Source organism: Miniopterus schreibersii, assembly GCF_964146895.1.
Source record: "Miniopterus schreibersii genome assembly, chromosome: 7".
Classification (NCBI taxonomy): domain Eukaryota; kingdom Metazoa; phylum Chordata; class Mammalia; order Chiroptera; family Miniopteridae; genus Miniopterus; species Miniopterus schreibersii.
In genome coordinates this window covers 32699087-32713066 of record NC_138108.1, presented here as the reverse complement: position 1 = coordinate 32713066, position 13980 = coordinate 32699087, and the positions used below count along the sequence as shown (strand labels likewise).

At 37.0% G+C, this 13980-nt stretch overlaps 1 protein-coding gene across 1 annotated transcript in view; it reads left to right on the top strand.

Moving 5' to 3' along the window:
- FAM171B (family with sequence similarity 171 member B) overlaps window positions 1-13980 on the top strand; it is a 49407-nt gene that overhangs the window by 18959 nt on the left and 16468 nt on the right. The window contains exons 2-3 of the mRNA XM_081142123.1: window positions 9578-9811; window positions 13663-13755. Of these exons, the coding sequence (XP_080998249.1) occupies window positions 9578-9811; window positions 13663-13755 (327 nt within the window). The remainder of the gene's footprint in view (window positions 1-9577; window positions 9812-13662; window positions 13756-13980) is intronic.

Genomic DNA, 13980 nt, shown 5'->3' with positions numbered 1-13980 from the left:
ACAAGGACTTTAAGGAGGTAAGGGAGTAAGCTATATGGATATCCAGGGGAAGAGACTTCTAGGGAGAAGGAACAGCCTGTGCAAAGACCCAGAGGTGGGACATGCCTGGCACGCTAAGGAAGTGCGAGGGGCCAATGTGGATCAGGAGGAGTGAGGATAGAGGGGGAGTGAGCTCAGGGATGCAGTGGGCACATCATCAGACGACGACATTCTTGAGGGTAGACGGTGATCGCCGTTAGCATATGCTTCCTGGACAAAATGCTAAATTCCCACCTTTCCTCCAAGGAGGAGATCAGCTTCTCATGTTTTCTTAGCTCACTGGTTTCTATTTTTGGCAGTCTGAGTTCCTTCAGAAAAGAAAATCTCACTTCTTTCAGTCTTTTTTTCTTCTGTGATGCCAAACATAACCCTGATAACTCAGACTTGAGCTATGATGGATCATGCAAAGGAAGGGGAGAGCCAGCTCCTCTGTCCCTCATGCCCTGGAACTAGGTGTGGTGACCCGAGAAGCCTCAGTGTGGAGGTCATGTCTGAGCTGAGTCTTAAGGATGAGTGTCCATGGTTGAATTCTGGGTTTCAGGGACCTATATTGTTCAGCCCTCCCCCAGCCCCTTCTTCAAAACTCAGCTGGGGGTTTTTCCTCCACAGAGGATCCCTCTCTTAGGTGCCCCGTTATTCCACGGCAGCCAGGAGCAATGCTTTTTCAAACACGTAGACTCAAAAGTGGCCCTTGACTTTCCCACATTGAGCTGTAGGTTCTCCTGTTGCTCCATATTTTGTGCCTGTGTATATAGAGTACTTAATATATGTATGTTGAATAAATTTGTGAGTGAATAATTGTATATGATTCCAAGGCAGGATAAAAAACTGGGAAGAAAAGATAAAAATCAGGATAATAAATTCCTGTGGAGTGAGCTTGGACAAGATGTTTTAGGAGCTTGAGTCTGATTTATTTCCATTTAAGAAAAGGGCCCTTTGGGTAGACAAGAAGGAACTGAGTCCAAATACTAATGGCTCGGCTCTCTCATTTGTTCCCTATTGAGTTGACTGAAATGGGCTCGTTCTTAAGTTATAGGGACTGTCTTCATGTTATTATTTAATTAGTTTAGGAGAATCGCACTCATTTACGCTCTAGTCCTAATGGGGGAAATGTGTATTTTATTTGCACCGTAACATTTTTCACCTTTGAAGATCTTGTCCTTATTTTTTAACATCTTCTTAGATTTGACATTTTCTTTGTAATGACTATTAAGTATCTGCAAATAAATTTGTTTTTGTTTCAAGCAGGCACAGATTATGTTTTTCGTTTAAACTCAAAAGCCAGTAGGAATTTTGGATCCAATCTGGTGCTTGAACAGGGAAAAGGAGGCTTTTTTACTTTACTACTCCTTCCCCGTTAGTTCAGCACCCTTTTGTTCCTTTAAAAGAAGGGGGCTGCGTGTCCCGCTTGAATGCTGTGCGGATTAAAGTGTCGCAGCCCTTTCCACTCTGCTGTACAGAAAGCAGAATAATATGGTCCTTTCTCTTTGTAAGGTCCTTTGTTGTCCTCACTTTTTTCTAAACTTTCAGCCCTCCTTCCTAGTAAATAGGGAGACTGTGCTGGCACCCCGGGAGAAAGAATTGTAAAATGACTTTATCGCTATTGTTTTGCAATAGTGTAAGCGTATTTTAAAAGTTTAATCTTTTCTCTAATACAGTTGTATTATATTTACCTAGCAAATTTTTCTAGTTATGTATTCTGTAGCCAAAACCAATATTTCTGTAGCCAAGTGAAATATTCTTATGGAAAAGAAGGGACAATTGTATCAATTTCCAAAAGTAAAAGGGATCTTTATATTTATTTGTTGTTGTGATTCATATAATAATTTAAAATATTTCTCACTGGCAACTGTGAGATTAAGCTCAACATTTCACTGACTGCTGGGCTAGAAAGCTGGCTGTACCTGCGAGCGGACATCCCAGTCACCCTGCAGGGCGCTGAGCGCCTCTGGTTGCCATTCACCTTTCTGCGCCGCGCTCCTTTCAGTTCTCTCTCCTGTTCATCTCCCTCCTCACCACTGCTCCATTCCTCTGCCATCCGCTTACCAAACCCCTTCCTAGTATCTCTGGCCAAACCCAGGCTGAGTGCGAAGCAGTGTTGGCTACCAAGAAGCTCACTCTTGTGAAAGGGAGGAGACGAACACAGAAAAGTAAACACACCAGCCTATGTCATGTCCCATCACACCAGTCGGTACAGAAGAGGAGAGCCCATCTGACAGGGGTACGGGGACATTTATTTGAAGAGGGGCCATTTGAGCTAGACTTTGAAGGGTAGATTAGGAATTTGATAGATAAAAATTTAAAAAAAGGACTTTTCAGAGAGAAGAAATAAATATTATAGCAGGAAAGTGAGTTGGTCTTAAATAGTGACCAGCGACTCATTTATAGAGCAGAGGTCAGCAGACTTTTCTGTGAAGTGCCAGGTAGTCAGTAATTTGTCTTTGCAGGTCATGTGGCCTCTAATGCAACTATCAACTCTGCTCTTACAGCCAAAGCAGCCATAGGCAATACATAAATGAATAATGTGGCAGTGTCCCAATAAAGCTTTATTTACAAAAATAGGCAGTGGGTCAGAGTTGGCCAGCAGGCTGTCCTTTGCCAATCCTTGATCAAAGAGTATGATTGCATAAGTCTGGAAAGGGAGGTGGTGGCAGATCTTAGATTTTGAATGCAAGGCTAAATAGTTAGGAATTAATTGATATTCTCTTAGCAAACCATGATTGCTATATCTCCTAAAGATTTTAAATACAATAGATGTTTAAGTTTGGAACTCAGTGCTTTCTGTTTACATCTTAAGATATTTGCATAACTAGCTCTAAACTAAGGTTGCTGTGACTGAATCTCTTGTATGAAAATGGTGGATGACTTGTGAACTAGGCTTCTGACTTGCCCCCCTGTGATGCCTGATTTGGGTGATAGCCAGCAATTTGGAATCTTTTTGGGGTTTTCATCCTAAAGTCTCTACTGTAATGGACCAAAAAGTCAGATCATGGAAAACAGAGAATGAATGGCAGGACCTTCGGAGATTGTAACTAAAAATGTTGGTATTCTCCCTGTTAAAAAAAATGATAGTATGAACTGATTTCAAAGTATAGTAGATCCACATTTTTGATACTTATTTTTTTAAAACCACTTTACTGACATATGGTTGACATGTAAAAAGCTGTACATATTTAATGTATGTAACTATGAGTTTGGGAATAAGTACACCTGTGTGAAACCATCACCACCATCAAGGCCATCGGCATATCCATCACCTCCCAAAGTTTCCCCTGTCCCTATTATTATTTATTTTGTGGTAAGAACAATTAAGAAGGATCTACCCTCTTAAGAAAGTTTTAGTAGATAATACAGTGTTGTTAGCAATCTGCACTATGCTGTATAGTAAGTAGATCTCCAGTACTTACTCATCTTGCATAACTGAAATTTCATACCCTTTGACCATCTCCCCATTTCCCCCTCCCCCAGCCCCTGGCAATCACCATTCTACTCTCTGCTTCTATGAGTTTGACTATTTTAGATTCTACCTGTAAGTGAGATCATGTATCATTTCTCTTTCCGTGTCTGGCTTATTTCACTTAGCATAATATCCTCCAAGCACATCCTTGTTGTTGCAAATGTCAGGATTTGCTTCTTTTTAATACTGAGTAATATTCCGTTGTATGTATAAACCGCTTTCTATTATCCATTCATCCACTGATGGACATTTAGGTTGTTTCCATATCTTGACTATTGCACATAATGCTGCAATGAACATGGGAGTGCAGGCATCTCTCTTTCAGATTGATACTTACTATAGGAATTGTTAAACATTTTGATTCTGAATTAACTTCTGCATAATTGCATGGAAGACTGTATTAGGTACTATAGGAAGTTCTTATGTCTGTGTTTCAGTATTGCTTTTTTAAAACCTCTTTTATGGTAATATCAGATAATTATGCAGTACTATTTTTTCATAGTGTTGCTTCCTCAGCATAAAACTTCCTCAAGTTAAGACTGTCTTATTAATGTTTGTATCCCCTAATATCTAGCCAGTGCAGATATGGCCAAAAGTAGGTAGTTAATAAACATTTGTTGGGTGAATTAATGTAGGTGAACGTTTCTAATTGTTCTCCTCCAACTGTTTCATTCCACTATATTTTGTACTCTTCATTTTTTTCCAGTTCTCATTACAATGCATAAACCTCAGTATAGTATTTCGCATTTATTTATTGTTGAGATAGTTTGGATTTTAACAACTTAACCTGTTATTTGTTTATAAAGCTTTATATAACTAGTGTATTTTCAGCATTATATTTCTAGGGAGGAAAAAATTTTGTTGTATATAAAATGAAATTATCATAGATGCTTGAGACAGTGGAAAAGAAGTCTAGTTTTTGTAGAGAAATCTGAAAACAAGGTGGTTTCTCCATGGGCACAGGTGAAACCTACATAATGGTAGCTACTTAAGATGGTGCTAAACTGTCTTGAAAAGAAATGGGATTGTAATTTATCAGTCCACCCCACTTCAATCTCTAGATATCCAAATAAGTAGTTAGCAATATTTTTTCACCCTTTCTGCACTTTGAGTTACCTATCTGAATCCTATGGCAAGACAGTGATAGAGTGTTGGTTCTGATAAGCTTTTCCAAGAACATTTCTTTATACCTACTTATTACCTTTTGAATTTTTGTGAACCTTACTACTAAAAAGCACTTCTAATTATGCACGAAATACTTAAATCTTTCCCAGCAACTTCAGAACCTCGCTCAGTGGTGTGTGTTTTATTTTTACTTAGTTCTCTCAACATTTAGATTATATGTTTTCTAAGGGTGCAGTTGAAATCATTTGATATTGAACCATTTTTAAACCAATGGTGACATATTGAAAAGAAGATTATGTGGGCAAGCCATAATGATTATAATTAAGTGACAGAGAAAATAAAATGTGCATACAAAGCTGAAAATACAATGGAGTAGAGTAGGTAGATTATGGAGACAAAAGCACCTCTGGTTGAAAATTATATATTTAATCACAGAATCTGCCCAGTCTAAATGCCAAAGTATTTTTGTTGGAGTAGAGAACTAGAAAGGGGGATTGATATGGATATATATTGCTTCTGACTGCCAGCCTTGTTTGCCTGGTCAAACTCTTGACATTGCAGAAGGTCATTCTTTATTACTTTTCCTTGTATTGGGAGGAAAAAGAGTTATTTGTGCCCCTTTAATTGTTTTGACCAGGCTTTCAGCTGAGTTTTTTGTTTTTGTTTTGTTTTTAATGCTGTTTTTGCTGCTGCTTGTACTGGGGCCACAGAAACCAGGTTGAGGAATGAGGGAGAGGGATCTAGAGGGTCAGCAAATGAGCACTCTTCTCAGCACTGGCTGGGAGGCTGGAAGGAGATAAGTAAGCTAGTAAATGATGATGAAAACCAAATTCCGAGCTTTTCAAGGAGAGATGTGTGAGTAAAATGCTTGCGACTTGGAGTCAGATGAATTCATCTGTTAATCCTGCTGATATCCTTCCTAACTGTGCAATTTTAGCTTCAGTTTCCTTGCTGTAAATCGGGAAATGTTCTGCAGGTTTGAATTAGGATGAAGCTGGACAATTTCATTGTTGTATTGTTGTGTAAAGTTTCTAGCTCTGGACCGTGTGTGTGTGTGTGTGTGTGTGTGTGTGTGTGTGTGTGTGTCTAACAGAAATATCAATAGTTTCTTTCCCATGTGAGCTAGAGAGTATGCTCCTCCTGGTCAGGCCTTCAGTGTGTCCTAGGTCTACAAGGTGATCTTGGGTACAGACATAGGGGATCTGCTCAGAGAGGAAGTCTGATTTTGGTAGCCAGGATTTGACCTTTGCAAATCGTTTTTTCTGACTTTGATATTCATTTTCTCATCAAATTTATGATATTAGTATTATTATTTCATGTGAAAAAATAAAATCATCCATTCTGAATTAGAAATGTTTTAGAAAACGTTTTATAAATCAAGCCCAGCCTCAGAATGTCAGGTTTTAGTGTGTCTTACTTTGGCAACTACTTTACGAGGATGAAACATATGGGATATGAAGAGTTTTTTAAAAAACGAATTTAGCTTGAGATCTTACTACACATTGGAATTCGTCCACAAATCCAAAGGCTTTTGAGAATTTCTGAAATTAATCTTTGCAGCAAATGGATCAATAAAAATTCCCTATTGACTTCTGTTCCTGAATATGCTGTTGAAGGAGCCATTTTAAGTACACTTAGCTTGAATAAGTGTACTTATTATCAAATTTTAATAGGAAACCCTGATTCCCTTATCTTTTCGTTATGTGCAGTCTTCATCTCATATATATCATATTTTTGGTAGATAACATTGTCCTTCCTTCCTTTGCCCTCTCTTATGAAAGAGCAGCCTAGTAAATACCCTATATTTACAGTTGTCCGTTATATCATTAAAGTTCTTGCTTTGGAAGCAGGCAACAGAATCTGACTCTGGCTGCAAGAAATAAAGGGACTTTGGGAAGGGATTATGATAAAGCTCACAAATCAGCAGGCGGGGCTGCACAACCCAGCTCGGGGAAGGAGAGGGACCAGGGAAACGCTGGAAAGCCCAGTGGGTAGGAGCTCATGGACTTTCTAAGATGGTTCCGCTTCAGCAACCTTAGTCTCTATATCTTTTTTTTCTTTTCTTTCTTTTCTGTCTTTTTGTGTGTTTGATTTTTTCATTTTCTGTTAGCCTCTGTATCTTCATTCACATTTCAAGGTCCTGACAAAATCTGTCTGGCCCACATTAGTTAGATGCTTTATGCCAGTGGCTCAGTAAGTTTTGTCTAGGAAATTAGGGGGCAGGTGGCTGGGTAACTATTTTGAATCGAGCAGCAGCTACTTGTCCTCTACACATAAATCATTTTCTGTACTAAGTGGACTTATTCAAGTACGTCTGGTTTAGGAGCCCATCATGTCATATATATTGAAACTTTTTATTTTTTTACCCAAGAGTTATATTTCCCATTGGAGTCTGAAGCCGTGGTTTGGCATCAGCATGTGTGTGGGGGAACTCTTTCTCCTCCTTTTTAATTGCCGTTATTATATGAGAATTTAAGTTCTCAATGATGATTACAATCATACATTTCTTGAATTAATCTTGGTAGTGTGACCCCAAGACTCACTGTAGCATGGTGTAAAGATGGCTTTGGAGCTATTCACAGGGACTCCTGAAGGCTGACACAGCCTTTTGGTGTCTGTGAGACTTGGAGCAGTTTGCATCACCTGTCTGAATTCTCATTTTTTCATTGGTACAATGGACTTGATATTCCATATTTTACAAAGGTGTGTTAAGATTTTTGTGATAATATACATGATAATATGTCCCTTGGCACCAGTAACATATATTTATTCCCAGCCCTTTTCATATTTTGACTTTAAATGGTTACAGACATGATTTTACTTAGTGAAGTCATAGTAATGAGCTAAATTGCTGATATGATGAGAAATACTTAAATAATGTGAGGAATAGTTGGAATTAAGGCCAAAGTTTAGTTGACCTTTAAGGACCTGACGCTTCTGAATTTATCTATTAAAAGTAGGGATAGTAATGACGACTCGCAAGTAATTTAACCTCCCACAAGGCTGTCTATTGTTAAAATGCTAGAAAGCAGAAGTGCAGGTAAATTTCAGTTATCTGTATTTTGCCTTGTAATCTATTCTCCATATTTACATTTAAATATATACAAGATTATTGTCGTGGAAATTAACTCCCCCCCCCCCCCCCCCGACAGACTAATAGGACCTTATTTTAAGGTATGTCTGTCCAGGATATAATCCTCCCCTTTCTTTTCTTTTCCCAATTAATTCTTCCCACACTCTAAACTGGGACTAGAGTTGCTTTTAAGAATAATCAGGCAGTTGTGCAGTGGTTTAAGAGCACAAGCCTTGCAAAGGGACAGTCCCACATGTGTGTCCTGTTTCCTCCGACTATTGTGGGTTGGCCATGGCTGATTTACAAACCTCTCTGACCCACACTTACCAATCTATAAGGGGAAGAAAACAATAGTATCTCTCTAATGAGGGTTTTTTGAGGAGTAAATGGAATGATGCCCTTAAAAAATTAACATAACGCCTGGCTTTTTAACCCACAACACATTTTAGTTCTTATTGTGGTTATAATTATGATCATGTATAAGAAGAAATACACTACAAATATGTTTGTGTCTGAATATATAAAGAATCATATTTTGATAGCATTTAACCTCATTTAAGATTCTTGAAAGGAGCAGCACTCTTGTCTAACTTGCGGGATGGTTCCTTACTAGGACTGGGCAGTTGTTACAGTGGTTCTGTTTGTATCTAAAATGTTTTTGTTATGTTCCAAAAGCAATTGAAAGTATTTTCACAAAGTTAAAGTAGATAAGGCATAACAACAAGTTGGTAGTGATACTATTGTGACTCAATCAGCATTGACTGGGATTTTTTTTTTTTTACCTGATGTGCTGTTGTTACTAAAAATTATTTTGAGTAAAAATGTTTTTTATGCAAATATATAGCCCTAAAATCAATCCTTATGAGGCATTTCTTATTGATGTACTCTAATGCTTGTGAACTGGCCTCCAATTGTGAAGTAATAATTTTTATTAGTAGTAATGATATTAAATGAGAACCAAACACTATGCATTATTTCATTTTATTTATTTTGTAATGGAGTCACTGTGCTCTCAATTTTACAGATGTGCAAACAGACTCAGAGAAGTGAGTAACTTAACAAGGTCACACGTCTAGGGAATGGCAGAGGTGGACCTTGACTGGCTCCAAAGCCCATTTTTAGTGGAAGACAAGGCATCTTTGTCAAAGGTGTTGTGAAACAGGCTTTGCAAAGGCATTTCCACCATGATATAAGTTCTTCATTAAAGTTAGATATTATCACTGATAAATCCATGAACAAAGAGTCAAGATTTGTACTTCAAGAGTGAGGCTGGAGGTTTAAGTAGAAAGAAGCATTGTTTTCTCATTTTCCTTAACCTATTATGTTACTGTGTTTTCTCATATATTTAATGGATAATGGCTTTTTTATTCCTTAGGGAAAGGTTTTTGTTTGATATTTTGTATATTTGGACCTGAAAAACACCCCATACTTTCTAGATAACACAACAAAATGAAGAAGCTAGGCATGGACTAATGGACTTTGTTATGTGCCATTTTATTCTAAGAACTTTAACTGAATTCTGATTTAATGTTAAATCGGTATTACTTGATAGCATTAGAATTAGTGAAACAAAGTAAAAGTATATTTTCCTGAAGAGAGAAATTTCCCTTACTTACTGTGGTCCTTCTTTTAATTGGCAGAAAAAATAGAGTAATATTACCCTGCCTTATTAATAATAAATTCAAATTTATTCAGTTTTAGGAAGAATAATGAATTTGTTGGAATGTTTCTACACCTCTTTCTATTGATCTGTCCATCCATATCTGTGTCCTAAATTTATCAGCAGTGTTGTACTGTTACTAAATGCCTGGAAGGCATTTTAAGGCACACTGACATGTTCTAGGATCTAACATGCTGCCATTTCTGGCTTTTCCCCCTTCCAGTGTCTATGTTTATGCTGAAAGTCCAGGTGAATGACATCATCAGTCGCCAGTACCTGAGTCAAGCAGTTGTAGAAGTGTTTGTGAACTACACGAAGACCAATTCCACGGTGACTAGAAGCAATGGAGCCGTGCTGATAAGAGTACCCTATAAACTAGGGCTCAGCTTAACCGTTATTGCTTACAGAGATGGCTATGTGTTGACGCCTCTGCCGTGGAAGACGGGAAGAATGCCAAGTAAGCCCTCAGTGTTTGCTGTCACTAAATGTACTTTCTCTGCTTTGAGAATCAGTTGTTCTGGTAAACTGAAAATGGGAATGTCCACTTGAAGTCAATATAAAGTAGTTAGAAAGGAGTGCCAGTTTGAAGAAAACATGAGGCCCTTTTCCCTCCTGCAGAGGCTTGAAGGAATTCTGAGCAGAGCTCTGGTGAGAGGCGTGTGTGCGGGTGGCCTGCCCCAAGGATCCCCGAGAAGCGGGCAGGCCCGAAAGTGGGGCCAGATGATGAGAGGATGTTCTGGAAAGGCGAGACAGACAGTTTAGATTTATGTGCCGAATAATAAGGCAGTTATTGAGTACACAATGAATATAAGTTATTGGGAAACTGAATTTACTTGACAGCGTGTATGATTATATACCAAAAGGCCAACAGCAGGGCTGAAATGGGTTGAGGGAGCCTGGCTATGAAGCTGTGGTTGTGCTCCTAGTGGACAGTAATAATGGGATTTCAACAGAGTTACTGATTGCAGAATTAGCATCGGTATAATAAATACATGTTATGTACCAGGAGTAATAACCAGTTAGGAAAAATAATGACAAGAGATCCCTCTTAGAACAAGAAAAAAAAAAAAGCAAGGAAACCTAAAAAAAAAAAGTGAAATAACGGGGGTGATAGAAAAAAACTACCCAAATTACCAATAGACCCAATTACCAATAGACCTACAAAAAGAAAACCTAAATAAATAATGCCCTGGATAACTGAAAAATCATTATATTTATTCTTAGAAAGCCTGAATATTGTTAAGGTTTCAGTTCTTCACAAATTAATATGTAGACTTAATGCATTTAAAAAAAACTTGGCAAAAATAATTTTTGAATGTGAATAGGTCCAAATTTTCAAAAATAATAAATTTTGAAGAATAAATCTGCAAAAATTCCTGGGAATCTTGTTTTATCTTTTTTCCTGCTTTAATTGCTCTTAATTTTATTTTTTAATTTTATTTTTTTCAATTACAGTTGACGTTCAATATTATTTTAATTAGTTTCAGGTGTAGAGCATAGTGGTTAGTCAATCATATAATTTACGGAGTGATCCCCCTGATAATTCTAGTACCCACCTGGCACCATACATAGTTACTACAATATAATTGACTATATTCCCTATGCTGTACTTTACATCCCCATGACTGTTTTCTAACTACCAATTTGTACTTCTTAGTCCCTTTTTCACCCAGTCCCCCAAACTCCCCTCACCCCAGTCTGGCAACCCAGTTTGTTTTCTCTATCTAAGAGTGTGTTTCCGTTCTGTGTGTTCATTTATTTTGTTCTTTAGATTCCACATATAAGTGAAATCACATGGTAGTTTCTTTCTCTATTTGACTTACTTCACTTAGCATAAAACCCTCCAGGTCTATCCATGTTGCCTGTTGCAAATGGTAAGATTTCATTTTTTTTTATGGCCTAGTAATATTCCATTGTATGTATGTACCACATTTTCTTTATCTACTCATCTTGAGAATCTTGTTTTAAAAGAAGATTTACTAGAGGCATTCCAGATAAGTAAATATTATACAGCTACAAAATTAAAACTATATGATATTATACTGTGGTAAAAATCAGATACTGGAATGTATAAAAAAAGTAATCTATGATAAGGTACCATTATAAGTCATTGAGAAAGTGCTGAATATTCAATAAATAGTGTTGGGATATTTTAGTTAACTATTTGGAGTAAATTAGTTTGGATCCATATTCCAAAATATATTACTCAGAGTTCAGATGTGGAAAACCAGATCATATTAAATATAAGAAAATAACAAATTATCTGATTTTTATTAGGATGATCTGATTAGACTTAAAAACAATGAAAGAAGTCATAAGGAGATTTGGCCATATTTTTAAAGAGCAACTGTACATCAAAAACATGAAGGCAAATGAGAAGGTAGGAAAATATATGAAACAATAAGGGGTGATATCCTTAATATGCAGAGAACTCATACACATCAGTAAAAAACAACAGCCAACAAGGCCCTGCCTAAATAAGGTAAATGGACAAAATTGGGACCTAGCAATTTTCAAAACAGGAAATAGCAATGATTAGTAAATGTGGTAAAATGTTTTGTCTCCTAAGAGCCTGAGACTTATACACCAAAGAAATACACATTTCATAGATTTTTTTTATCTTAGAAAAGTTTTTTAAAAGTGAGCATACTCAGTATTGATGGAGTGAGGTAGGATTAGAATTCTCAAACACTTTTGGTGGGAGGGCAAATCAGCAAAATTACCTGGATAACAACTTTGAAATGTGTGTCATTGTCTTCAGGATCTTTGTAATCTTTGACCCCGTGTTCTCCTGTTAGTAACCTATCCTAAAAACAGACATACAAATAAACTTGACAGATACTCATACAAAAGGATATCAATTTCAGTATCAGTTTTGTAGTAACAGAATAGAAATAGTCTAGATATTTAATATTAGTGGAGTGGTTAAGTAAATCTTGATACTTTAAGAAATGAAATATGTGATGCTAAATTATTAATAATGGTTGTCTCCGGGCTGGTATTGTGATGACCATCATTTTCTTCTTTCCTTTTCTGTATTTCTCTGCAGATATACACCCGTTTTATAATCAGAAAACATATTTCTTTTTTAGTGAAAAGAAACCTGAATGTAAGTTTTAGTGAGGTTAAGAAAGATTCCCCTCAGGTTTAATAGCCTTAAAAAGCTGTCAGAGCTGCCCTTTTAAGCTGCCTGTGACCGAGAAAGTATCCAAACATAGGTTGGTGCCCTAATTACAGTCATCTCCTTTCCAATTGAATGAATCCAGTAATCAGTCTAAATGTTCATGTATTCTGAACTGAAATCACACTTTTATTTGGTAGTTTCTCCCTTTTTCCTGTCATAGGAGAAAAGTGTATTTTGTTTAATGTCCACGATACATCATTCTATACTTTTTGTATTTTGTCTTGTCTTTTCCATTATAGCTCTTAAAAATATCTCAAAATCTTAAAAACATCCCCATGCAATGTGTTTTAGCCTCTCTTAAGTGACCTAGGAATATTATGTTATTCCTATTAACTTTAAAAACAGGAGAGAAAATGGGAACTTGTGCTTTGTGTTACTCCTCAAAAGTTATTTTCCTTTGCAGGATTGGTAAGCTTATTTGATTTGTTCTTGCTTATAAAATGATGGTCTTTTGTCCCAGCTTCTTGCTCCTGATTTTGAAATAATAATTATTTTCCTGGTGATCTGCACTCACTCATCCTGCTGGTTATTTCAGGTGCCTACTGTCGTAGGCTGGTTTGGCCCCATCCTGAGTTACCGCCACCAGGAATCATTTTGTGTGTGAAACTGTTTCCTCTTTTGTGAACTCAGAGTCTGTTTGGCAAACCATAAGGTGCAAAGAAGAGCATTGTACCTTTACATGGACGTTAAAAAAGAAGTGTGGATGTAGTCTCCATTTTAGAGAACCTTGGATCATGGAGCCAAGAAAAATGTTTTCAGCAATTATAAGAGGGAAGTAAATAACAATTATATAGAGAAAATAACAGAAGGTTGTTCAAGTATTTAACTGGACTATATGTATCTGGTCTTAGAGAACATCATTAGTCACCTTGGCAAACTACTATATGAAATAGCAAAGATTATTAAAATAGGGATGCCCAATCTTTTCTTCCCATTTTATTGTGATCCTTCTTCCCCCACCCCCATCCTATTTTACATTCACCCTTCCTTTATTTTCCATTGCTTTTACTATCACACAGTTTGTTTTCCCCCACTTTTTAGGGCCTGCTGGGACAGAACTATATTTGTCTGTTCCCCTCCCCCCCATGTTTAATAACATCTTTTAATTGTGCTATATTTCACAGTATATTCATCAGTTACACTTTCACTGTTCCCGCAAAGCCAAGCAAATATATGGCTATTTGAAGACACTGTTTTAATTACTGGAAAATTAGCCGGTAAGTATAATACTTTTTACTCAGCTAATAAGTAAACACTTAAAGTGGTTATGAATGAATCAGTAATAAATCAGCATTGATCATAATGTGGGAAAATCTAAATTGATCAGGGATGATTATAAGCTGATCTCAACCGAGGCTTATTTCACTGTCAAACCAAAGTGTTTTTTTGTGAGTGTGATGGGAATCATTCTCTCCTTTCCTATTTTAGCCCCCCACATGAGA